Below are 27,411 nucleotides of genomic sequence, written 5' to 3' on the forward strand. Positions count from 1 at the left end.
GTTAAGAACATTATGAAAAGTCATGAAAATGTAGAACCTCTGTAGGTTATCCAGGAAGATTGTGCACTCTGTATCCTCAGTGATTTTGAAAAATGAATTAAACAGAGATGTGCCTGAAATGGTACAGATACATCTAGTGTTCTCTCTGGGCAGAGGACTGAACTGATGACTTCTTACATCCCTTTCCCCATGATTTTCTGTGAATTCCTATGATTTTTTGAACAATAAAACTTGTTCTTCTGTTGGGGATATTTGATTGAGTAAACATGCCTACAGTAGCATTATAGTTAGGACATTTTTCAAGTAATTTTTTTTTGTATGGGTTGTCTTCAACTACAGAAATGTGGTATAAAGACAAATGAAGAGAAAGGTGTAAGAAGTAAGAACAACTAGGATTTTTTTTTTTTTTTTACAATTGAAAACTTCTATTGGGTTCTAGGTTTTAACGAAAAGCTTAAAAATTAATAAAATATCAATGCAGATTAACATTGCAGACTAAAATACAATCAAGCTTTACACACTATTTACAAACTCATATCTCCTGCTTACGTAGCTGCATTGAAGTTTTTTGTCAAGTGTGTGTATCCTTTTTGTTTTCCTCACTAGTATTCCCTCATGGATCTTTTATCCAAAATGGTTGTTGGACAGCCTCACTTCATCCGCTGCATTAAACCTAACGATGATCGAGAAGCGCTGACATTTTCTCATGAGAGAGTTCTACTGCAGCTACGATACACTGGAATTCTGGAAACGGTCAAAATACGTCAAAAAGGGTATTCTCATCGCATCCTCTTTGACGAGTTTGTGAAAAGGTAAGACTTCTATAACATGGCAATTGTTTTAAAATGCCATTCAATAAAATATATTCTATGCTTAAGTACAGAAAATTCTACAAGCATTGGTTTGTACATGTATGGTCTGATTCTCTAATGGGAACAGGGACTATCAGAGATAAAGACAAGAGATACCTGAGCTCTAATGTGGAAAAATCAATGTGAGACCAGCAGTGAGCACTTGTGTTCAGTAGCGAGCCTGTCCCTGTGATTCTCTCAGTAGAGGCAACACATGGAAATTATGCATCATGCTCAGGTAATATAAGGATTTGGAAGGTCAGTGCCCTTCAGCTGTCATATGAAGAATGTGCACATGCTTAAGGATGAACTGATGTAAAAGCTTTAGATTTGGAAATACTCCTCATAATAACTTCGTAGCCTTGTAGTCATTTATCTTGGAGGTATCATGAATTATAAAGAACCTCTGTCCTATTATTGGCTTTAGTATTATTCTTAATCTCAAAAAGTTACAAATTTGATTTAGGAAATACTGTTTTCTTTATGATGACAATATGTTTATATGGTCATTATGGTTTTCCTCTAGTTTGAAAATACGTTTTTGTGTACTATTTACTGTTTTCCAGTCTGTAGGATAGTTCACTAGTGGGGCAGCAGCAACTACTCAACAGTTAGGAACAGTAGTGAAGGACTAAATCAAGGTTTTAGTGATATTTTCTGAACTGGAAGTTGCTCATCCAGACGATATAGAGTTAATGAATCTACTGAAAGTGCGTCCTTCATATGGTGCTAGAGGGAAGGAACTGGTCATGTTTTTGAGAAAGAAGAGACATAAACAGTTTCACAGACCTTTCTAAGACCTTTCTGAAACCCAGAGATGGCATAAATTTACGTGTGTAAATCAGTCATTTGGGCTTGGAAATCTGTGATCCTTGCACTGAGAGATGTTGAATGATAAACCATAGCTTAATCAAATAATTCTGAAAAATTACGACATTTTCTGATTTGTAATATCTTAGTATGCCAAATGAATATGTAATAGGAAAACACTAGAGAGATATATTCAAGGAAGGATAACGAACGTGTTCATTTGTCCATCAAAGCAAATTAATTTTCAGATCCAATTTCCCCCCACTTTTTTTATGTTACATAACTAATTTTAGTAAGGTCGTGCTATCCTAAAGCAGGTTTAACAAAGAGATTAATTTTTGTGATCACTAACCCATCTTTGCAACATCCTGAAGAGGATGAAGGCAGAATTATTAACCTTAAATTTTATCCAATTTACACGTAAGTGAACTAATATTAACTCCACTGAAATTAGTGTAAATTGAGAGGAAATTAGGCCTCCTCTTATCAGTAGATTCTTTTCATTCAAAAGTACACTGAATTTGAGTACCACCTTGAAAGGTAATGGTAATAAAAGCAACATTGACTGTAGCTTTCCATTCCTGCAGATAAGGGCAAGTTGTGTTTAACATCTTGTCAAATACTCCCCAAGTTTTTAGTCCAATTTGATGTAATTCTTTCAAGATAGAAAGTCGGCATGGCAAGCAAAGTGGAGGGAGATTTAGCAATTTGCCCAACAGCACAGACGGCTTCCTGAGTGCAGAATATAAACAGGAGGTGGGAGAGGGGGTGGCCTTGCTCTTTTGTTCAGTTCGTGCTATATTTTAAACAAATCTCTTCTGTGTGCTCTGAGGGGGAAAAAAAAAAAGAAAGAACAATGCTTTAAAAAGCTATCAATGAACAAGAAACATTTTTCTTCAACTTACAACCATGACTACTCAAGTGTTTTTAGGAACTAAGTAGTTGAATGCATAAAAATGTTTGAGAAAACAGGTCAAATGCTAAACAGATTGGCACTTCTTTGTTCATTATCAAAAAGATATTAGGCAAGTATGAACAAGAGTTTCAAAATGTCAGTAAATGTGAGGATATCAAAGATATTCTAAGCCAGCAAGTTAATTGGTATTTTGATCCTTTCGAGCAACTGAACAACAAAATGGATGAGCCAGCACTTTTTCTCCCTTGATGTTATTAAACAAATAGGTGTGCTTCTTATCTGCCTGTTCAATAATGCTGTTTTGTAAACTCTTAGCAGGAAATATGAGGACAAAACAATCAAAGGCAGGGAACAGAGCCATTCAGGGTTTATCAGGTGGGAGGTAAACAAAAGATAAAGCTCTGTCTAATGTTACTCTTTACTGTCTGCTGTTTTCATGTAGAGCGGATTATTTCAGTGTTGCAAACCTGGAGGTAGTTTATTGGGTTTATTGGGTTAAAAAGCAGATGGTGAGGAGAGGACTAATGGTAACTCATTCACACAGTGTTTCTTCAGCCAAGTGTACAACCATCTGTTTTATGTATATAAATATACATATTCTTCTACTTGAAGTAGGAAAATGTAATCTGCAGCCCCTGTAAACACTGTAGACCTGTCAAGTCTTAGGCACTTGTCTCCTTTGGCCTTGTCTCACACCCCATGCCATCACGTGTCCCTTACATGTTTGATGTGAAACAGCATGGCCCCTTTCCCAGGTTGGAATCCCAGGTTTCAGGCACAGGTTATTGACCCAATCAAGCAGCCAGGCATGCCTGGCTTGTGGGGCCGCATAGCGCCCACACATTGCACAGCAGCAAAGGGAAGTGTGCTTCACAGCAGGCACCTGCACTTCAAGTCCCACTGGATGGGACGCTCCTTACTGTATACGAGTGCCTGGGCCCCTGGAGACATGACATGGGCCTGTCTCGAGAGAGACATGTCTCATGAGACATGACGAGTGCCTGGGCCCCCACGTGACATGACGTGGTAAGCAGGTGTGTCCTCACCACATATGCCCCAGCTGTATGCACCTTTTATTTAATGTGGTATATACTGTATCACAGGTCAAAAGATAGGGGACTTTAGAGTCTAATGTGCCTAAATGCTGTCATGCTTGAAGTGCCTCAGTCCCTAAGTGACTGGAAACAAAATTGTAACATCCCCTATATGAGATTATTTTACTATTAACCACGGAAATGTTTGCTATTTGTTTCAGTGACTTTAAGATTTCACCAGATCTGTACAATGTTCCTGTACATTTAAAATATGGTAAACTACTGTACTTTCCACATATATTCTAGGCTCTCGCCATTCACAGAACACTGGTAGAGAGTTGCAAGATGGAGAAGATATGAAATCTCTAGGAGTGAGAAGTCAGATAAACCCTTATGAACTCTATATGCTTATGCCTTTCTGAGAGTATTTCTGTGACTCTGTGTTTATCTGATGATTTACAGCATACATATTAGGTATCTGTTACTGAATTTCAGGAGTATTGTAGATTTTTTTCATTTTTTCATTTACATTTTTTCATTCATACTCTTAGTATAGACACATATACAATTAATTGTATGAATTCAGATCTGAAAGTTTCTGAAAGGGGCACGATACAACCAATACAAGTTAGGACTTTTTGGAAGTTATTTAATGGCTCTTTCAGTGGTAAAAACTTTTTTTTTTAAACTTTCCAACTCCAGGGCTAAGAAGAGACAAACGTCTTCTGGAATGTTGAGAATGCCCCTACTGTTGCTGGGGGTCTGGCCAGAAAAGGATTTTGCCCTCTTGCACCTCATGCTTTTCACATATCATTGTCCATTCTCCACTTTAAGCCACTATATTTTAGTACAAAGATTTGTTTTAAAGAGAAAAAGTGTTAATAATTACTTTTTGGGTTAATTGTGTAGAATTGATGCTGCCTTTAAGTCTGGAATGTGAAGGGAACTTTAGTAAGAGACACTGGTATAGTAGTTAAGGTGCTGTTTAAATGCTATTTATTGAACAGTTCCACAGTTCACCCTTTAAAGAAGGGAGAGAAGTTGAACCATTTGTTTACAATCAGTTTATCTAATTTAAACCCACCAACACTAAAATATCTTGGCCATAATCAGATAGTTAATGAATGGCATCATTATGAACTTTTCCATATCTTAGCATACCTGTATGTCTTTAATGTCGAACCTTAACTCCACATGTCCTAGCAATTATTGGTCTGGGGATAATTCAACCTTTAAAAAATGTTGGTTTATGACTAATGAATACTAAGTACAGTTAAACGCATGTTAATATATGTTTCCCTGAAATGTCCATGGTTTATAAAGTTACTGTCATGCTGAATGGCTTGGTTTGTTACAAGACAGATAAATTTAAATTTATAAAAACATATGTTAAAAAAAAAATTTATAAGAAAAATGGGCATTGTTTTATTTACATTTTTCTTCTGAGCACAAAAAGCAACTACACTCTAGATCATGAAAAAGAGCTAATGGAAAGGGTACAACATTTAAAGGATGCTGAAGTTTCTCATAAAATGGTATAGTCAAGCATGTAAGTTGCATAGCTCAGAAATACTTTTCAGACAGGTATTTGTCATAAATAAGAAGTCAACTTTTTGGTAATTAAAATATCATTGCTAAAATAGTAAAATTCAAAAATTATGAGATTCCTCTTGAGTACTTTATTGCATCAGTGCCTTAAAAGATGTATGAACAACCAGAAAACTAATATTGTCACTCACTTGAATCTTTCCTTCCGTCTAAGGTAAGGAACTGCTCGTTACACACATGTGTAAATAACATGGCTATCTGAACTGTCTTTTGAAGCAAACAGCAATTTAATATTAGTGCAAGTTCCCTGATGCATCTGTCATGTTGAAACTGCATGCTATCACAAACGGTTTGTGATAACGTATATTTTAAATTTGAGTTTTATTAATACAACTCATAATACCATTTTTCTTGTGAAAACTGGCATCATTAAGTTCAGTAATAAGGTGGAAGAAAAGTACTTTTTTCTTTTAAATGCACCATGTTTCTCCATACCTACTAAGTGGCAGACTCAGGATTTTTAAAGACTTGGCTAAAGAATTTGCAATATCATGTTATTGAGAAAATCACTGCCTTAAAAATCACTCAGTAATACATAATCTTCCATCATCATTCAGAGTGGGCAGTGTTTCCAGTTGGTGAATATCTATGTCTCTGGTCCAGGACTGATTCCAGTGCTTCTGCCTTCAGATGTCGTGTTATTCCCCTTTGATCTTTACTGACTATTTCAGTGGTTCTTTTTTCTTTCTTGTGACAAGTGGAGCTAATATCGAGAGATTAACTGGAACAAGTATTTGAAAATAATTTTCTCCTGATTTAAAAAAGAAAAAAATCTTGCGCTATTCCTTTTTTTCTAATTGCTTCTCCATATTTTCTTGAGGTGGGATATTTTCTTGCCTTTGTGGCTACAGAGGAATCTGTCATTGAGATTCACTGGTATGATTCTTCTCTTCATGTTTTTGTAAACTAACTGGCACTTGTTCTTGCTCTTACTTAACATAATTGTTTGTAAGTAGAGTTACTTAAATACTATAAAACCATTCTTCATTGATGCATGGTAGCTTTGCATGTAGGGATTGGTCCATGCATTCTTAATATCCGTTTCATTCAAACATGTTTACATCCCTTTTTTATTAACTATTTGCACAATAATGTTATTTCACATAATTGTTAGGGGCTGTTCTTTGCAAGGGAACATGGACAAAAGAAAAGTCTGTGTTGTTTAGTATGGGCCTGCTCCAGAGGCCACTAAAATTGATTATAATCATTCCAATTAATTGTTTATCCCAATCAAAGAGAAAAAAGACATCATGCCTACTGGCTTACAAACCTAATCATAAGCACAGAAATCCTTGTGAGTAAACAAAATTATTACATTCATATAAGTCATAATTCTCTTGTTTTACTTTAAAAATAGCTACTAGTTCTGTTTAACCATCAGCACTGATAAAATCCTTGCCAATACAATAGCAATGCCAATTGCTTTAATTATGCATGTATATGACCTCTTCTGGAGGTGGGTCTTCATGCAGTCTGAGCATCTTGATGTCTGTAAATAAAGATTGATATGGGAGTTGTTTTGACTGTAAACTGATCTTTATTCTTCATATACAGCAGCAGCCTTTCAGCTTCAGACTCAATCAGTATCACTGTATCATTGCCTACCCTCCTAGTGCTGCCTTTATCTTCACCAGTTGAGAATCCTCAGGCTTTCTATTAGGCACACTGAAAATGGGAAGCTCCACTGAGTTCCATTGATGGGAGTGATCTTGTTACAAGCTCAAAAGTCTCGGACTTCTGTGGATTTATGCTTCCCAAAGAATATCAACGCCATTTATATTTCCTTGTGAAAAAGTGACCAATACCAGTAGCTAAAATATTGAATGCCTTTTTTGGCATTTCTCATTAGAAATAGACATCAGGTCATGAATAACTAACTTTTGGTTCTTTTCTTTCTTTGGTGCTAACATTTGACTTTTCTCCCACTCAGAAATCCATAAAGGTCCATTGAATGCCTCAGGAAGCACAGACTTATTCAACAGAACTTGCAGACTGGCAGTGAGATGTAACTGCCAAAGTATGTTATGCAGCTCTGTAGATGGCGTACTAATTTCACACGTTATGCAAAAGGTTTTATTTTTGCCTTTCTTTCTATTACTCTGATTTCTAGCGCTTTTCCTTCTTCTTGCTGTCATTCATTCATTCACTCATTCACCTGAGTTGCACTGGTGTGTGAAGACCTTTAAGGGATGATTACACCGACTGGGGATTTCTAGAATGCAGCAAATTCTTGTCAACACTGTGGTACCACTTATTTTCCTATGTCATTTATATGCTCAAATATGTGTTCATGTCAGCTGTGTATCATTTATGAGGAGGACTGAGTATAAGGGAGAATTTGGCCCATCAATTCTGGAAATGCAACTCTGAACTAGAAAAGAGCAGTGAAATATATAGATTGTCAAGTCAATTCTTTCTTTGTCATTTGGTTTTGCAGGTATTATTACCTTGCATTCAAGGCACACGAGGCTCCCCTTGGTAGCAGAGAAAACTGTCTTGCCATTTTGGAGAAATCTAAACTAGACAACTGGATTCTTGGGAAAACCAAGGTAGAGGGTGCTAACATTTTCTCAAGGATAGTTTCCTTTTAGCTAAACATGTCTACTGATGGTTTGAAAAGTACTGCATGAATGAACAAAAGAACAAGGAATTTGCTCCAGTTAGCCTCCCAGGTGCCCTCCCCAGACAGCTGAGTTAGTGCTGTGAGAGGGAGTGGTACATTGGGTACCTCCCCAAAGAGCACTCTGCATGTGCCTGCCTTGATAAGGAGAGTTCATCTGTCCGTGCCTGCTGTGGCAGTGCCCCCCTGAAGTTCCTTCTGTTCTTTATCGCGGCATGATTGAAACTTCATGCTCTGACCCATCCTGTGAACCTGGTTAGTACATTATCTATTTGTGGAGTTTCAGGTGAAACCCCTCCGGCTCTGTCAAGAGTCTTTGTTCATGGTTTAAAATGGAGTGGGTGACTTCTGTAAAACAGAAGTTATACATCTGGAGTTGTTTTACAGTGCACAGAGGAAAAACAAAGAGAATTTTCCTGCTCAAAACCCAGATAAAGTGTAGGTAAGCACCCATAGGATTTGCCACCTGAAGCAGAATGCTGTTAGACAATATTATGCCTAAACCCAAATTCAACCCAGGATTTATCTTCCCACTGCCAAGAAAGGTTAATTTCAAAATAGTTGGTATCTGAAAATATCGCCCTGACCAATTTACTTTGTAAAAGGGGTAAATATGTGGTTTGTTTTGCAATGGGATGATTATAATCAGTGGAATGTTGAGATTCCACAGGCACACTGAGAACAAATATTTGATTCACAAGATTGCTATGATATTAGCAACCAGTATTTTACCAGTTTTCTCAGTAACAGTGCCCTAAGACAGGCTGACATAAGACTAATGAAAAGGCAGGATACAAGAGGTTGTGCTATTGCCTGCATGTAATACTGATTTTTGTGTGGTTGTTGTTGCTCCATTTCAGGTTTTTCTAAAGTATTACCATATAGAGCAGTTAAATTTGTTCCTGCGAGAAGTTATAGGGAGGGTAGTGGTCATGCAAGCATATATCAAGGGATGGCTTGGAGCAAGGAGATACAAGAAAGTCAAAGAGAAAAGAGAAAATAGTGCTGTTACCATACAGTCAGGTAAATGTTCACATTCCATGTTTCATTGAGTGTCTTTGCATTTCAAGTTGTTAAATTGCACGTACATGAAAGCAAAATAACCGGAGGTGCTTTTCTCTCCAGCTAATTGATGCAAAAATTACTGATTCACTTCTAAGGTGTCATCTTAGTATTTGGTAATGTCTTTATTTAAATATTTTAGTATTTTGAACATGATTCTTGTGCACAAAATGAAAATATTGTTAGGTATGTCTACGCTAGCATGCAGCACATAAATGAAATGTAGTAGCATGGCTCCACCCCCATGTATACCATAATTCCACATAACATACATCTGAGCTGGGCCTGAGGGGCTGATAATCAGTAATTTAGCAGGCTTCCTTGTATCAAATTTGGGGAGCTGTGTGAGGAGGGGAGTTCTTGTGCTGACATGATCATGCACCTTTGCCTTTTGGATTAGGACATCAGTGAGCACATGGTGACAATTAAAATTTGGATGAGTGAAGCGGTGTTTGAAGTTGTGGGAATGTGAATACCCAGAGTTCAACATGTGGGTGGGAGGGGAAGAGATACTGGGGGTGGGGGCTGGAGTGGTTATGGCAGGAGGGATGAAAGTTTCAGTACATCTCTGACTCTGTAGACTCTCTAGCACTTCCTTAAATAAATGTAATTTCCAGCACATGGGTTTGTATTTTTAGCCTGGAGAGGATATGAAGCTCGCAGGAAGTACAAGGAAATAAGGAACAGAAGAACTGATGCTGCTATACATATTCAAGCAGGTAATTAAAACATTATTTCAATTGCCAACACCTATTCTGCTGTGGGTGATTTTATGTGTCAGTGTTTATAGCCAAGAGAAATACACACAGTCCAAACGAAAGCTATCAGAAACATTACTTGTGGTCAATATCAAATTACATCAGTGACAGGTATCAGGTACTTCAGGCTTTTTCTAAGTACTTCTCTAAAAGAAAAATATACTGATTAAAAGCTGTGGAGTTAATAGTTTAAGATTCTTCTGAGCACAGTCAGTATGATTCAACTAAATGTAGAGCTGATATGAAGACTGGATTGATATGACTGGAAGTGTGGATAGGAGGCACTGGACACAAATTTCTGCCTTTGTGTGGAGCCCTGATCTTGGCAGGTTGCCAGGTTTTCGTTTCAACTGCTTGCTGAGTTTGCCAGCTTTGGCCAATCTTTTGACTCTCTGCCAGACTCCTATGCAGCCGTATCAATATGAATTTGAATAAACTTTAAAGAGATTATTGGAGGAACAGGCCCATAGGGCTGTGTAGGTCTCTAGTAGAGAGCAGAGTACCATATGGCACAGAAATCCAAGAACCAGTGCCATGAACTCAGTGGTGTTTTCAGATGCTGCACATACAAAGCTGCCTCCATATGATGCAGTGTAATACACCTTCCCTGGCCAACGCCAGGCTGAAAGACTGTAGCCGATCAAAAAGGAGTGGTAGCGATTGTGTTTACAGATAAGCCAACGTACCACCTTTATTCCTTCAGCTTCCTGTGTTATCATTCCTAAATTTTGTCACCTCTTTATCCTGTATCATATAATCCAGAGGCAATATGAAAAAGATGTGTTCTAAATATTCTTTTACTTTTTTTCAAGCCATTTACAGTAAATTAATTTGTTTTTCTTTTGTCCAAGTTTGCTACTCTGAAATTCAGCATCCCTGTGATCAGAAAACAAGGTACCAGTCTAGGTACAGAAAGGAGCAGAATATCATTAGGATAAAATAATAGTTTATAGGTTTGCACGCACATTGTTACGCAGAATCATGAACTATAGCTCTAGGGTCAGATGCAGAAGATGCTGTTAACTGGAGAACTGTTAAGGATAAATTTTTCCTCTATTACAACAAGCACTGAGGGACTTCATAAGCACTCATTCTGTTGTCATTTTCTATTGTTTTCACGATAGCACAGAGACCAGATCTTAAAGTATGCCCTGCAACCATTTTCTGGAGTATTCGCTACATTTACACTTGGCCATACCTGGACTTTGATTTCCTGACTTTTACAACAGCCTTTTGCCATAAAAAGGAAAGTGAAACAGTTGACCCATCACTGTCCCACTATTACCAGTTCCTACAGAGTTATCTTGGCTTCAGTAGGATCTGGTGTGTAGTGGTATCACCTGGAGACTGCAGGGAACATTCTGCCTTATGAGTTTTATCCAGCCAGATTTCTTAGGCGGGTAGGAGATGCATGCTCATTACTAGTTCTCTAGCAAAAGCAACTGACCCATTCTGCTGTCTGCACACACGGGAGAGGTTCAGAGCTGTATTCCCTCCTGCCATCTCTGAGGCACTGCATTGACCATGGCAGAGCAGAGGCAGCAGGAGTGTACGCATACCCTTGAATTTGAGCCCTTTGGACCTCACGCTGGAAGAACGCTGTTAGCACTCTTCCCACCAACACACACACTGGCTTCCTTTGTAACCTGACAGTTCCAGTGATCAGTCTGGGTGAATAAACATTAGGACTATGGGGTTAAGAGTGACACAGTGCACCTTTGTATTAATTAGGCTGTCTGCTCCTCCCACCTCTGGCACTGCACTTGAAGGGTTATAATAATAAGCTCCAACACATTTCTGTCTGCCTTTGGAAACCTATATCTAGGACTTCTTATTTGGAAATTCTTGTGCACATTTTCTCTTCTCTACATGCTAATTATTCTGCGTTTCAAATCAAAGCTCATGCTTGCTAATGGTGGCCATTTTCCAGGTTTTAAAATACACTGACAGCCTTTCTGTTGTTTATACTACACTGTCCAAGTGCCTAGTGAGATGGAGACAAAAGCAACTTCAAATCTCTCCTGTCCTTGCACATCTTATAATGTGACTATGTGGTTCAAGGTAGCTTTTTAGTGAAATGGAGTATGACCACCTTTGTATGTTTTTTTTCAAATGAGACATTTCAGGGAGTGAGATAGATTGTTTGCATTTGTCATCCAGACATTAGCAAAAACATATAATTAAAATATATGTACTTCCCTCTCCTTTCCCTCCCCCTTCCCCCTGCTTAAGCAGGCCTTGAAATTTAGGAAGCATTTGGCTTACATGTTTCTACAGAACAGCGCATATTGAAATTTGTTTTCCTTTCATCTCTTTCCCAATAAAAGCAGCCGCTCGGCTTATCCCTTTAGCTTCCTCAGAACTTCCTTTCAGAATTCCCGATCTATTACAGCACATTCACATACCAGAAACAAGATGCCTTTTCATGCTGTCAACCTTTTTCATCTGAAATGTAAATTAATTCTTGCTGGTACGCTTTGACAGAGATCAAAGTAGGGGTATTAACCTTATTGGGCCTTCTCTTCATCAGAATCAGTTCCAAAGACTGCGAGGGTAGTGTTAGGAGGCCAGTCTTCACTGTTATCTATGGCCCTCCTCCAGGCAGTCCTCTGTCTACAAGTCAGCATTTCAAAGGCGCTGATTTCTTTTGTAAATGACCTTATCATTACTTTAAACTGTGTGAAAAATGATTTGCCTGAATAATTCTTGCAGGATTATCCTGCTCATTTTAATTGTGGGGGGACTTCATTCAGATTCCAGGATATTGTTTAAGTGGTTTTGACAGCAAGTGATCATAGCCTGATATAAAGGAGGAACACAGCTCCTGATTGGAAACCTCTTGACTTGTTCAGATTGTTCATTTCTTGCAAGTCAGTCTTTGAGGTAGGCTGCATTTGCATTTTAAAAATAAACAGATGCCTTTCAAATACATGAGCTGGTGGTCTGGAGATCTCTGTGGGCCCAGCAGTTCACTATCCATTGAAGAAATATTGGAAGAAAAAACAAACTTAGAAAAAAACCAACCCTCACAAAATACATGAGGATAAAATTCTTTAGTGTATTATATTACATGAAAAAAGTCATTATTTCAGATGGGAGAAAACACCCTTGCTAGGAAACAAAGTATTTGTGAATTTAAATTAGGAGGGGAAGAAAAAGCTACCCTACCTCAGCATATCTACATCACAGGTTATCAGAATACACACATGCTGTTAGACTTATGGCTAAAATGGTAAACAGTGTTCACAAGGTCTTTCCTAATTCTTCCAGTCACACTTTCCCAAACTGTGAAGGTTAGAAAATGCTAATTTTTAACTTGGAGTTGAATAGTAAAGAATGATTTTCTGTAGTGTTTGTATTAACAGTACTTTGCACTTCTGAGTATTTCTTTGTAATTGGGATTTATATTGTTTTGATTTACATCTACGTAAAAGGAAAAATATTTTGTTAAAAAGAATTTTTTTTAATTTTGTTGCCAGATTCACAGCTGGTTTAAATCAGTGTATATCCACTGAATCATCTCTGACTGAAATGCTGCTGCACTGATTTACCTCCCAAATGCAAGTCTCATTTAATGTTCCTTTGTATTAGAATAATACATTAATTAGAATTTAAAACAACAGATAACACCATTCTAAAAGTACATTTTCTAGTTATGGTAGCATCTATTTCCATGCAGTGTGACTCTTGTCCTGAAAGATTTAAGGGAGGATTTTAATCTGGTTGTTTCATTTGTGAACTGACATTGCCAAAATGCCAAATGAGTGGTGCATGTGATTCACTTAGATCTGAGGTGACATCACTGAATTCATTTTAATTAGGCCCACTTTAGCCATCTGGAATATACTGTGCAGATCTGGTCAGGACGGAGTTTAACTATGCTTCCAGAGGTGAAAGGCAAACGACTAATCCATTGAGCCACCATCTCCTCCTCCAACACGTGCTCACACACTCACCATATGTCACATTGTATTGGAAAATTCTTTATCAAGAACTCAAGATTCGGGCTCTTTTTCTTTTTCTTTTTTTTTTTTAAATAAAAAGTGATGGATGTTCAGAAGGAAACCAGATGAAGCATCCCTTTGTCAATTGCTTTCTTTCTGTAACTTCTGCCCATGCAGTGTTGCTAGCTATTGACATAGCTCTAACATGTGCTTCTGGCAACACTACCCCATTATAATAAAAAAGGGGGGGCTGAGAACAGCTGTAATTTAATACTTTACATTTATAATAAATGTAAGCTTTTAATAAAAGTGTTACCTTTGGGATTTTCAATGGCAAAGATTTAATGTTGGCTGCAACAGAAGACAAGGAAGTTTTCTTGAAACTGCTATATTTATCTATTTATATCACTACGTACCTGTGTGTGTACATGTATTCAGCTAGTACTGTTGTATAGGTTCAAGAATTTCATGAGTAAAATATTCCAAAAAACTTCTAAGCACTTTATAAATATATCTCAAAACTATAGATTTTTAAAAAATTTTCCTGGAAATAACAACCGCTAAGTAGCAGATCCTGTTTTACTTGGTTATATCATTAATTTTCTTCCTTATAACTACACTGTCAGTGTAAGAACCATTGCAGAGATATGTGTTTCTCTCAATGGCAGCTGAACTGACTCACTGTATTACCTTGATTTCACATTCAGGGTTAAAGCAGCCTGGTTTGTACAGGCTGCAGAGCTCTGGTTAACTTTACTCTTCCATCTCTTTGTGTGCTGTACTAGCTTAGGGCATCCAGTAATTCTCCACATTTAGTATGTATCTCTAGTAACCATTAAAAGCCTGCTGCTCATGTGCAGGGAACATGTTAGGAAAAGTCAGAAGGCCTTATGGCTTTGAAGTATGAGGTCCTATATTCTATCCTCATCTCTGGCTAAGCTATGTTGATGTGAATATGTCTGCATTTCCTTTTGGTTTTCCCCCCTGTTTTTGAGGAGATGAAAAGGAGATGTTCTTACTGGATTTCATACCCTTGCTAAAATCAGGAAGGGACAACAACATACCTTGTCCAACAATACACTGGAAAACTTACTCCTTTCCCTTGCTGATATGGACAACGAGTTTCACAGTCATCTTCACTTCTTTTTCTTTGACCAAGTCTCAAGATCAGAGACTGTAATGCCTGGTAATTAAAGCACATATGTCCAAGTGGTGATGTGCACCAGTGCCACCAACCAGTCCTGATGCCAGTCTTGGTGAGTCTGCCTAATAGTTGCTGCTTGTTACTGTTACTGCTTGTACGTGAGAACTCGTGACTTGCTTTCTTGTAATGCTTCTGCTGGAGAACTTAAGGCAAGGGTTGGGTTTTTTCTGCTATTAAACAGGCATCACCCAACATCCATCCAGAGTGAGAGGTGAAAGAGAGGGAGGTATTTGTGAGACCCAGCAAAGGATGTGGCTCTCCATCCCTTTTACCTGTTCATTAAAATTAATTTGGCATGGAGTGAAGAATCAGATTCATGGGCTCCAAATCCTCTCAGATGCTGTTAGTTAAGCTGCTGAATGCTCTTTTAACTAGGCAAATTAAGAAAGTGAGGTGCTGTTCGTAGCAAATCACCTTCTGATTACAAACTACCATAATATCTTCTCTTCAGCAAGCATGAGCTTTCATTTCCGAGTTGCTGTTACATGCTATTTTAGGTGATATTATAGATTATAAATGTGTCTCTCTAAAAAATACCTGCTTAACATGCTTTTTCATGACTGAGAATGAATCCTTCTGCTGTTTAGAATACTACTTCATCTCCTTGCTTTATACTTCTTGTATAGACCTGCGATTGTTTAGCTTTGATCTTTCTACATTGTGCTTCACAATTTGGTCTGTAACTATATATTTCCTATGGGAATCAGGGGGAAAATGCCTGGACTTTTCCTATTTGGAATTGTGCAACATTGTGTGTAATGTATATGCCTTGGTACTTAGACCTTAAAATAAAGGTTTTCAACTGCAGGACACCAAAATTTCAAACTCCCTGAGGTAAATATATTCTTGGTTTGCCAGGTGCTGGAGCTGACAGAAGACTTGCTTTGTGTGAGAATTGATCAGTACAAGAAGTAAAAATTCGTGTTCTAAATTGCGGCACATAAAACATTTAACACTGAATTGCTAATAGAATTGCTAAAATGAAATTCAGTTTCTATGTTGCTTTTCGGGTCCTGTCATCTTTGGCTATGTAAAGATCAGGGTTAAAGATGCTGTTGCTGGAAAGTTTGGAATATAGACTGGGTAAGGTGAAAATGAGGTGACAGCTGGTAATCATTCTTCTTCAATGATGCAGTGATTGTTCATGGAGCAGTAGCAACATGAGTCTGCTAATTTCACACTCTTTGAGCCAAGTGCTTAGTGTCAAAACCAGCACCAGTCAGTAATGCAAATTGCTGTGATGGAGCAGCTTCCCAGCCTCCCAGACTCCCCCAGCAGAATTCTCTGCATATGCATTTCTTTTGAAATATTATAGATCCAGTTAATAAATGTTGAAAAGATGCAGTTCTACTAATGCTCAATGAAGCTTTTGAGAGAGAAAGTTTGTTTATCCTGCTACTTCAGTTATCCCATGAGTCAAAGGGAAAGTAGGAAAAATACTGCCATTTACCTGTCAGATTCAAGGTATTCTATAAGAATGTTAGAAACCAGCTTGCAGAACAGAGGAGTTGATTTTGAAAATACATATGAAAACAAAAGACAGGGTAAAAACTATGTTTATTAAATCAGATGTAGCAGGTTTTGTGTAGTGAATGGAGGAAAGACCAAAGTGGTTATACTGAGTTTAATAAAGAGTCTCTGGGGAAAAAAAGGATTATTTTGAAAAATAAAATCACAGTAGGTATTAGGGTTGATTTTATATATACACACACATGCAAAGAACTACTAAAAGCTGAGAAATTACTAAGGATAAAACTGAAGTTTATCTTATTTGTTCATTTGTTTCAGTGCTTCCTTATAGTAGTCCATCGACTGTCTGATACTCAGCATGTTTCAGCTGCAGAGAGGTGGCTGCTGGCCAGCTGTCTCTGTTGCCAATATCAGAGTAGGCTCCTTGTCTGGTCAGTAGGGGATAGTTAAGGATTGGAAGCTTGATCACATGGGGCAAGTGAAAGCTTGCCTCATCTCTGCCAGACAGGCAGACTTTTCCAGTCTGATTATTAAGGGTGGAAAGTTCCTCAGCCTCATGATACCTGAGCTCTGTATTCAGTACAACACCTCAGCACGCCTAACTTCTGTCATGCCTTCTGTAAAGTGAATGGTTATTTTAGTAGCCTCTCATTAAAAGGCAATTTTTGCTGCTTCTTAGCCTGGAAACCTCAGTAGAACTGGAACGTTTAGATTGCTGTGGTGCATTGCATGCCACAGCTTGAACTGTTCAGATGGTTTTCATTTTCTTATATTGCACAAATAAACACAACACCACATGTTTTTCTGGACATAGGTGGCTGAAAAGACCATTAACACTATACAGGTATTACAATAGAAAAGAAAGGATTAGTTACAGCCCTTTCCTTAGGGAATCAAGTTAGCTCTGTTTTGTTTCCTCCATCATCTTTTCATTACACAAAAAAACCCCACATGAATGGGGAGCTAAATTTATAAGAGTAGTTAAATGGACAAAAAGGGAAATAAATCAATTATCTCATAATTTGATAATAATGGAGGGATTGCAGATTCTGCAGGGTCTTTATTCTCTGTTGTGTAGATAATGCCTATTGCTAGTGTTTTCATAAAATCAGAGGCGTGAGATAGAGAGAAAAATTGTTAATCTTCTGCTCAACTTCTCTGTTCTCAATTCATTCTGTATTCTATATTTATTCTACTTCCTGATTCCCCTTTGTAATCTACAGTGCTATCATGACCCTGATCCTACATGACATTGCCCTAGACCCCACTTCTGTGCCTATCCTACATCTCACTGTAATATTTAACCCTGGATTCTAGGAACCCCAGTGAGACGGCTCTTCTTCGCCTCCTTTGGGTAATTATTCCCCAGACTGACACGTGCTTTTGCACGTGTTTAGTATTCTTAAAAGCTTTTCCTGGACAGGGAATTTTTTTCCCTCAACATCGTAATATTTTCTGATCGTAGCTTCAATTTTCTTTCATATATTGTCTCACTGTTTAAGTTGCAGTCCTGCTGGACTAGTAAACTGCTCCTTTCCCTCAGTCTTCTTATTCAGCAACTGCTTGTCATACACTTTAGCTATGGCATTTACACTATACTTACTTTGTTCGTTTTCAGCCCTTACTCCCCTTTTATCAAGTTATTTCTACTTAAAATAATGCTTGAAATAAACCCTACCAAAAAAAAAAAAAAAGGGTTTAACTGTACATTGCAGTACTTTTGAGTCTTTTGTCCTAAGTGCAGTATGTATCGCTACCTGTGGTTTGTGCTGGAGCTTTATTACTAACTGCTCACATGTGTCAAGAATTCATGTCAGATAAAACTACAGAAGTAATTAAGTTATTTAAGTACCCCAATCCAAATCAGTCCATTGAAATAAATTATGTAGATATCTTAAAAATGTTATTCACTGCCATTTTCATTGTCATTTCATTTCACTGCATGCTTGCTACTTCAATTAGTATTTCTAGTGATTGTTTTGGTTTAGGTTTTTTTTTTCTTTGTATGAATGATGTAAATTCCAGTCTCTGTAGGGTTTTTTTTCCTGATTATTTTTATGAGAGACGTTTTAGATGTTTTTTGGTGGTTACAGTTAATTGAAAAATAGGAGAAGATATTATCTTTTCTAGTTTTAATCAAATATATCTGTCCGTGGCTCCTCACCCCACTACTCCATATTTAAAACAGGTAAAACTTCTGATTCTGTAAAATTCTGACTAGCTCAAATCATGAGACTTCTGATTAAAGAAGGTGTTTTGGGAGTGATTTTCTACTACGTATTCTAGTACATTCTAAGATGGATTCCTATTTAAATTAAGCATATTCTTATTTTAAGGCCTGTTTTCCTTGCCTGGGCTGTGCCAAGTGGTCACTGTAAGAGCAAAAGTGTAAGGCCCTGCATAATTTCTAGCTGTTGTTTACACAGCAAACTTTGGAGCCACCCCTGTGAGGTGCTAAGTGTTCTCTCTGCCCACTGGTTCAGTAAAAGTTGAGGGCATTCAGCTCTGTGGTGCAGAGTCAGGTGCCAGGCTGTGTTTCAGGCTCTGCAGAATTTTTCTCTGATTCATAACTATGTTTTTTAGCTTTCAGGGGATATATTGTTCGTAAAAACTACACAAGACTGAAAACCAGCACTGGCTGTGTAGCAGATCCTCAGCTTATGAGCAGCTGCCTTACTTCTGATTTTGGCTGTGAAGAGCACTGGTGAGTTGAATCCTTTGCTGTCTGTTATCTAATACAAGCCATTTTCCACACAAGGAGGCCGGAAAGGAGCAGGCATGTCATCACGATTCAGCCAGCTCATAGAGAATCTGCCGTTTTCTGAGGATGAGCACTTGTAAGTTAGCCAGTCCCCCCACCAGCTTAGTCACCTCAGTGTTCCCCGAGTTAGCAGTATTAGGCTTATTTGCAGTGCTGTTTGTCTTGGGTTGCTGTCCTGTTTCTGAGCACTTCTGAGAAGTACCCAGAACACCATAGATTGCAGACAGGATTGCAAGTGCTCAGCATTTGAGAACTGATGGCAGTGAATGTTATTAAATTCCCAAGAGTAGAAAGTTACCATTTTGTGTCTGTAAAGCTCCATGCAGATCAGAAATGAGATATGGGAAAGAACTGTAAAAAGCAGATGGACAAGTCACAGACAGAAAGCCTAAGAATACTGTAAAGCATGATAGTGGTTCCCTCCTCCTTGCAGGGGAAGGGTGGTTCAACCTTCCTTACCAATGGAGTCACTCCAGACAAATGTCCCCCTTACAGTTCCTTGGGTGTGAGAGGCAAGAGGGGTCTGCTATATCTTAGCTGTTGTCCAAGTGACTCTCTCCAACAGTGTTCTAGGAGAGGTGGCTAGATTAATCCCTTTGATTAGCAAGTTTTAGTGTCTAAGAGTTATGAGATCTCTCCTGCTGTGTCCTAGGCCTGGGGACATCTCAGTGCTTCTTCTGGTTCTTATTTCTGTTACTTTATATGCTTCCAATATAGCATATAAACACAGGTTCTGTTACCCCTCTTCAGAGTTCTCTGAAGAAATCAGTGACTTGCTTGCCTATAAAGAGATGCTGTTATTCCATTAAGAAGGGTTTGGGTTTGGTTTTTTTTTAAATAACAGTTAACTCCTCCAAAATGGTATTTCTTTCTCTGTGTATTCTCATAACACTGAGTTATGTTAACTTCCATGCTAACTTCCATTGATTTAGATTGAATAATGTCTGCTCCATGCTCTGGTACATTATTGTAGGATTTTGCTGGGGAGTAGCCACCTGTAGGTTAATAGTGTAGTGGAATCTCTCCCTTGCAGTATTCTGTTTTCAGCAAGAAGGTGGTTCAGGTCATCAGACAAGGAATAGATAGATAGATAGATAGATAGATAGATAGATGGGTTTGGTAATGATTTCCAGGAAAGAGAATGAGCCCACTGCAATTGACCATCATAGCTCTGTCTTTGGGTTGCCTCACTGCTCATTGGAGCAATGAATGTCCCAGTTTATGATTCCCTTCATGTCCATGCAGCTCCTTCGGTGTCTTAAGTACCTAAGGGGTGTGTATCTTGTGATCCCTTTAGAACTATTGATGATTGCATGGTCATTTGTTCTCCAGTCTGCAATGATGGTTAAAAGCAAAAGCTAATACACAGTCTACTATCTGGCATACCAAATTACAATTATTTACAACCTAAACATATTTTTTTCTTCTTTTTTAGTGATCTAGAGCTTTCACCTGGACTTGTTTGTGGGCACACAGCCTCTTTAAACTTTTTTCTTCATCTGTTTTGTGTGTAGTTAGCCAGGAATGGTTTTCCTCCCTTTATGCATTAGGCTGTTTCTGGAAACCCTTGTTGATCTCCAAACAAATGTATTTTTCTGGATTAGGTACACCTTGCTTGATTGTGCATCTCATGAGGCTCACAAAGATTTTATGGTTCAGTAACTGTTGAGGTGAATTTTGGCTCTATGAAACACAAATACACAGACCTTTAAAGATATTTAGCTGCCAAACTTACATTGAAATCAAGGTCTAAATGCCTTTAGATATATGGCCTGAAGGTGACCATGTAAAAAGCATTGGCTGTTCAGGTCTTGCACCCAGTCCTGATTGCTATGCACAATCAGTCATATAAATATAGCGGTTCATATATTGGACTAGATGATCTCTAGAGGGTCCTTCCAACCCCTTCCATTCTGTGAATCTGTGTAAATAAAATGATACTTTGTTTTGCCTGGAGTTGCTAAACTGCTATTACTGCAGGCAGTTCTCAAGTTTAACCCCAACAAATATTGCAGCTTATTTGCCTACAGATTTCTCAGCAATGGCCTCAAGTTCCAATGACTAGGTTGAGACTTGAAAATGTTTAGCATTTCACAGGGGATGTTCAGAATCTTAGGACTAAATCAGATAAGTTACTTCCCATAAATCAAGCCTCACTTCTATGTAGCTGTTACTGGGCTGTTGCGTTTTAAGCATATGGCTGTTCAGTCATACAGGAAACTTGTAGGAAACAGGAAGGCTGCTGAATAATAGTGCAGATGTTTAACACAGTAGCTGGTAATCTGTCCCTAGAGAAGACAGTCTCACTGTGCCTCCACATACCATGGAACTGAAGTAGAGAATAATAAAATATTCTTTTCTCTTCATTTCCTTTCATTTCTTTTCATTTCTTCTATTTACGTTTCTTTCTTTTTTTTTTTTCCCCTCTCTAACTGATAGTTTTGGAAAATGAAAAATGAGCTTAAAAGGTACTCAGGATCAGAAAGCAAATCATACATAGTTCTGTTTTGTTGTATGCACAGGAATATAACTATGCATTTAAATGGATGACAACCTGCTGCTTTTTCAAAGACCTGTTAAAAAAAAGAAGTTACAATATTCTATGGTATATAAAGCACTCAGATTTACTAAGTAATTGTCAAGGTTTAACCCCAGCTGGCATCTAAACACCACACAGCTCCTTACTCACTCCCTCCTGGTGGGATGGGGGAGAGAATCAGAAGAGTTAAAAGTGAGACAACTCTTGGGTTGAGATAAAGACAGTTTAACAGTAAAGCAGAAGCCATGCACACAAGGGAAGCAAAAGGAAGAATTCATTCACTACTTCTCATCAGCCCACAGGTGTTCAGCCATGCCCAGAAAAGCAGGGCTCAATCACATGTAATGGTTACTTTGGAAGACAAACACCATAACTCCAAACATCCTGCCCCCCTTCCTTCTTCCTCCAACTTTATATGCTGAGCATGATGTCATATGGTGTGGGATATCCCTTTGGTCAGTTGGGTTCAGCTGTCCTGGCTGTGTTCTCTCCCAAATTTTTGTGCACCCCCAGCCTCCTCGCTGGTCGGGTAGGGTGAGGAGCAGAAAAGGCCTTGACTCTGTGTAAGCCTGCTCAGCAGTAATGAAAACATTGCTGTATTATCTACACTGTTTTCAGCACAAGCCCATAGCATAGCCCCATACTAGCTACTATGAAGAAAATTAACTCTATCCCAGCCAAAACCAGCACAGTAACAACTTTTAAAGTGTTCAGAAGGAGTGGGCACTTCAAAAAAAAAATTGAATTCCTTCAAGGAAATAGAATCTCTCAGCCTCGTTCATGCCCATCAGTCAGTGAATGCAAGATATAAACAAACTCAAGCTAACAAATTATATAGGATGCTAATTAAATGCACACGTTAGTTCATTGTATGTTAAATGTCTCCTGCATTTATCTGCTTTACCTGAAAACCAGTATTAACTGGATACAAAAATCTTTTCTGTGTGAAGCTGATGTCACAAGTAACTAAAGATACATTAAGAATTGGCAAATCCCTCTGATAGGAACAGAAATAAGTACAGGAAAATAATGTAAACGTTAGCAGGGAAGTAGCTTTGTCTCATTGAAAAAATGTTTTTCCATTCAGTTCCACAGAGCTGTGGAGTTGCTTGTGACTCCTACTAAAAAAGGGTCATGGGATTAATTGTACACCTGGGAGACTGACACCATGTCTGAATTCCACCCCAAACCAGTCTGTGTCACTTGCCAAGCCTTTTCTGGCCACCATCAGCCAGTGAGAGGAACCTGTAGGTCTGCAAGGTGGGAGGGGACTGAATCACAATCAAACCCTTTCCTGTAGTAGCTCTTTCAAAACTTTAAAAAGGCAGAGTTCTTTTAAAGAGCCAAACATGGTCAAGACTAAATTCAATTGAGGAAAGTTAAAACCTTTCAGAGGCCTTTTTACAACCCTGCTGAATAGCAGATTTACTCTTCTGCAGAGACCTTAATAGGCCGCAGAGAGGACTGTGACAGGGTCTCCCCTCAAGAGGCCAGCACGGACACCAGCTTCACCTCATGTCTGCCTCCATTTTACAACTGGGCATCACATGAAATCAAAGATGCTGCATTTTGCAATGGCGTAGCTACAATTTCAAGTTAGTCTTAGGGATCTCTTGAACTAATCAGGAATAATCTGTGGAGAAGGGAGAAGTAATTTTCTAAAATGTCCTGTGTTTTTTGTTAGACTGACAGATCTCCAGTGAATGTATTTTTCATAAATGTTCCTGTTCTTAGCAGGATAGTCTACAGTTCAGTGCCTAAGGTCCTTAATCTACACTACGTTGCTCTTGTTCTCATTCAGACAGAGCTGTCATCCTCAAATACCTTTAAATCCCTTTAGAATCTCATCAAACACTCTGTAACCCGCATGTTCCGCCATCTTATTCATTCCCCTCCCAAATAAAACTTGTGTTAAATAATACTGATCTGATACTTACCCTGGAAAATACTTCCTGTACTGTTCTTTTTTTTTTTCCTCTAGCTCACTGAACTGTAGCTCACTAACTGCCCATTTCACAATATGCTACATGGCCATGATCAGTGGCCTTATACTGTGTGGTACAGCAGAAAGCATTGTTTCCACATAGTGACTTTATTACACATCAGTTATGTCTTTTAGCTGTGTCAGCGAGTATCCCTCGCTCCTTTGCTTCCTTACGGAGCTCTGTGTGTTAAGTACGCATGGTGGAAGATACCCGTCATCAACCGCAGTTTACACTCGAGTTAAATTCATTGTGATTTTTCTCCTTACGTCTTTCTCTTTTTAGCTAGTTAGTACCGTGTTCATGCCTTCGTCTTCACAGGTTCTCAGAAACCATTCATTTTAGTAAAACTCTTGACATTCACATGAGACTGAGGTAATCAAGATTGGATAATAAAGCCTGAACAAAACTGCACAGTCATACCCACTTGGGTGTTTGAAAAGATATAGACAAAGAATAATCATCAGCGTTTCTCTGTTCTACAGGAAGTATGCATCTGAAAGTCAAGTTCCAGAAATGGGTCTATTTCTACTCATTAATGGCTTGACTGATGAAGCAGAATCTGATTACTGAATTTGTACCAGTACTAAGTGAGTGATGGTTACAGGGGTTTAAGAGGGCAGGATTAGAATTAGAAACAGAGGTACATGAACTGTAATGAACCACAAAATGCATGTCAGTCAGTAACGATACCCTGCTCCAAAGTTTACACTGGGTAGTAGCAATGAGGATACAGGCTACCTCACATGTGCATCGTAACATTTTCTCATCACTGTCAAGACCTCTGTGTTTTGGGTTTATGCGGTGGGGTTTTGGTATCAGGGGTGGGACTACAGGGGTGGCTCCTGTGAGAAGCTGCTGGAAGCTTCCCCAGCTCCAAGTTGAACCCACCTCTGGCCAAGGCTGAGCTAGTCAGTGACAGTGGTAGTACCTCTGCGATAAGAGATTTAAGAGCAGGGGAAAAAAAAACTACTGCAAAACCTGCAGCAGCGAGAGGAGCAGGATGTGAGAGAGAGAGCCAGGCAGATACCGGAGGTCAGTGTGGAAAGGCAGGAGGAGGTGCCTGGAGCACACAGAGGTTCCCCTGCAGCCTGCGGTGAAGAGAGCAGGCTGTGCCCCTGCAGCCATGGAGGGTCACGGGGCTGTTGCCCCGCCAGCCATGGATGGGCACGGGGGAGCAGAGACGGGCCCACGACAGAGCGGGTGGGTGCATCCAAAAGAGGCCATGACTCTGTGGGAAGCCTGTGCTGCAGCAGACTACTCCTGAAGGGCTAGTCCTGAAGGACTCCTGAAGGGACCCACGCTGGAGCAGTTTGTGAAGAACTGCAGCCCATGGGAAGGATTTGGGTCAGAGAAGTTCATGGAGGAGTGTCTCCGGTGGGAGGGACCCCACACTGGAGCAGGAGGCAGAGTGTGAGGAGTCCTCCCCTGAGGAGGAAGGAGCAGCAGAGACAACATGTGGTGGACTTACCACTCCCCGACTCCCCCATCCCCCTGTGTTACTCAGGGGGAGGAAGTACAGAAACCGGGTGCAAAGCTGAGCCCAGAAAGAAGGGAGGGGTGGGGGGAAGGTGGTTTTAAGATCTCTCATTGCCCTACTCTGCTTTGATTGTTAACAAGTTAAATTGATCTTTTTTTTCCCCAAGTTGAGTCTGGTTTGCCCTTGACCATAATTGGTGAATGATCCCTCCCTGTCCCTGTCTCCCACAAGCCTTTCCTTATATTTGCTCCTCCCCATCCTACCAGGGAGAAGAGTGAGCGAGCAGCTGCCTGATGCTTAGTTGCAGGCTGGGTTTAAACCACGACACTCGGTGTAATATATTAGATGCTGCACTAAAAGAAAATGAGCAAGTCCCTCAGCAACAAAACCCATTACACCTCTATAATCCATAAGTGAGATCTCTAAGGGAGATAGAAAACTGCGGTACATGTGGTATCATTTCTCTAGGCATGAAAGGCTGATGTGAAAAAGAAAGAAACAAACTGTTCTCCACTGAGAATCAGGCAAGAAATAATGGATTTGCATTGCAGCACAGGAGAGTTAGGTTAGGCACCAAGAAAAGCTCCCGGATGGTAAGCTGAGTTAAGCCCTGTGTAGGTTACCTTGGGAAGTTTTGACATCTGCATCACTGTAAGTTTTAAAAATCAGCTTAGACAAGCAAACAAACAAAAAAGAGTAGGCGTAGCTGATTTTTCTCTGAAAATGGGGATGGCTTAGATGATTTGCCAAGGTTCTTTTTAAGATTTATTAATACAGAGTGGGTCCTTGAAATGTAAGATCTCTGTGCCAGTGGGTTTGGCACTGCAAGTCAGCCACTTTTACAGCATCTTAGTGCCAGCTGCCATTGCTGCATCAGTGTAGGGAGTAAGAATGAAAATTGTCCTAGAGGAATTCTCCTTCGGTCAGCTTTACTTGCAGCATGAAAGTTGCTGTGCCTGAAGAATGAATAATGTTCATTTCTGAATGTTTTGCAACAGCTGGAGGCCCACTGAAATAACATGCAGTGTGATTCACCTACATGGGCACTGTTGGGTTAGCATGTAAACATGCTATCCTGTGTATCACCGAGAATAGAGAATAAACATGATTTCAGTCACCTGAGCACAGATCAGTTCAGAAACTGGCTTAATGTGAATTGAACTGTTCCATATAAAACCTCTTCTATCTTCTGCTACACTTTCTTTCACTTGATCTGCAGCTCGCCACTCACTAAAATGAGATTCAGCCAGTCAATAACAAAACCTTCCTTGGAGTCTTTTGATCAAAAGGAAGAGTAAAAAACCCCACCATCTTAGTGTGCTTCTACATGGAAAGCTGCTTGAAAGGGTCGCATGTCCCCATTTTAAACCTATTTCTTTCAGAACCATCAGATGATGGCCATGAGGTCCTGGTGATTTACTGTTTACACCTTTCTCACATTGCTCCATAATTTCCTCCTTGGACAATTTCAGTTTCTGTCAAGATCACACTGATTTCTTGTATAAGTCATCTTTTGAATATGAATTTTCATTTATTTCCACAGTAAAAGCTGGTGTAAAATCATTCTGCTTTTCTTCAATTGCTTCACTTTCCTGTTGTAATCATAGCAAACATTAAGGTTACTGTTTGTGATGGAAGTAGGAGGTCTGCAATTCCTGTGGCATGCAGTGGAACCCATTGGACCTGATTCTGCTGTCATGTGTGCTTCTAATTACAGTTCATATGTTCAAATAATTACTTATGATTTATAAAGGTGTAAATGGAAATTTGAGCACAATTTTTCAGTGTCATCTTTATCTTTCTTCCTCCCTACCCCTTTGGAATTTTTCATATACCCATGCTGGAAGGATTAAATTTGTTCTGTTCAGGAATACATTATTGTTGCAAAATGAGCTGTATTCTTTCTAGTAGAATATCTAGGAGTGTTCCTAACATTTTCAAAAGCATTTAAATTATGAAAGTCCAAATCCCATGACTTAACACTCATGATGGCCAGGATAACTATTTTCCTCCAGGATACAATAGGCTGCAGTACTACCTTTATGCTGCTATGGTCTGACTGCTATCAGTGCTAAGGATAGCATGCCTATACAGTATAGAGAACCCTAAGAATCAATGTCTTTTTGTCAATGTTTCTTGCTAATTGAGAGATTTATAGATGGTCCAGGCGTGAAGACTGAGGTTTATTATAGCTCAGTTGGTAAACATTCAGCAGCATTGTTGTATTGCCTGGCTGAAACCAGGCACATGAACCTGGTTCTCTACATCCTTCCCAGGTGAGTGTGCTACTGGAGCTCATCTCTCTGGCCCACACACTGCTTTCCTGTGAATTCCTGTGGAAAATAAAAATTTTTGGAAACCATGGGACAAGC

At 39.1% G+C, this 27,411-nt stretch overlaps 1 protein-coding gene across 1 annotated transcript in view; it reads left to right on the forward strand.

Annotated features, from left to right (window-relative positions):
- Positions 1-27,411, forward strand: part of LOC104508478 (myosin-IIIb-like) — a gene marked incomplete at its 5' end in the record, with an annotated part of 75,403 nt that overhangs the window by 6,068 nt on the left and 41,924 nt on the right. Inside the window, 4 exons of the mRNA XM_010150119.1 lie at positions 607-812; positions 7,657-7,768; positions 8,700-8,862; positions 9,540-9,620. Coding sequence (XP_010148421.1) covers positions 607-812; positions 7,657-7,768; positions 8,700-8,862; positions 9,540-9,620 — 562 coding nt within the window. The remainder of the gene's footprint in view (positions 1-606; positions 813-7,656; positions 7,769-8,699; positions 8,863-9,539; positions 9,621-27,411) is intronic.

This window comes from Eurypyga helias, unplaced genomic scaffold (genome assembly GCF_000690775.1).
Source record: "Eurypyga helias isolate BGI_N326 unplaced genomic scaffold, ASM69077v1 scaffold7754, whole genome shotgun sequence".
Classification (NCBI taxonomy): domain Eukaryota; kingdom Metazoa; phylum Chordata; class Aves; order Eurypygiformes; family Eurypygidae; genus Eurypyga; species Eurypyga helias.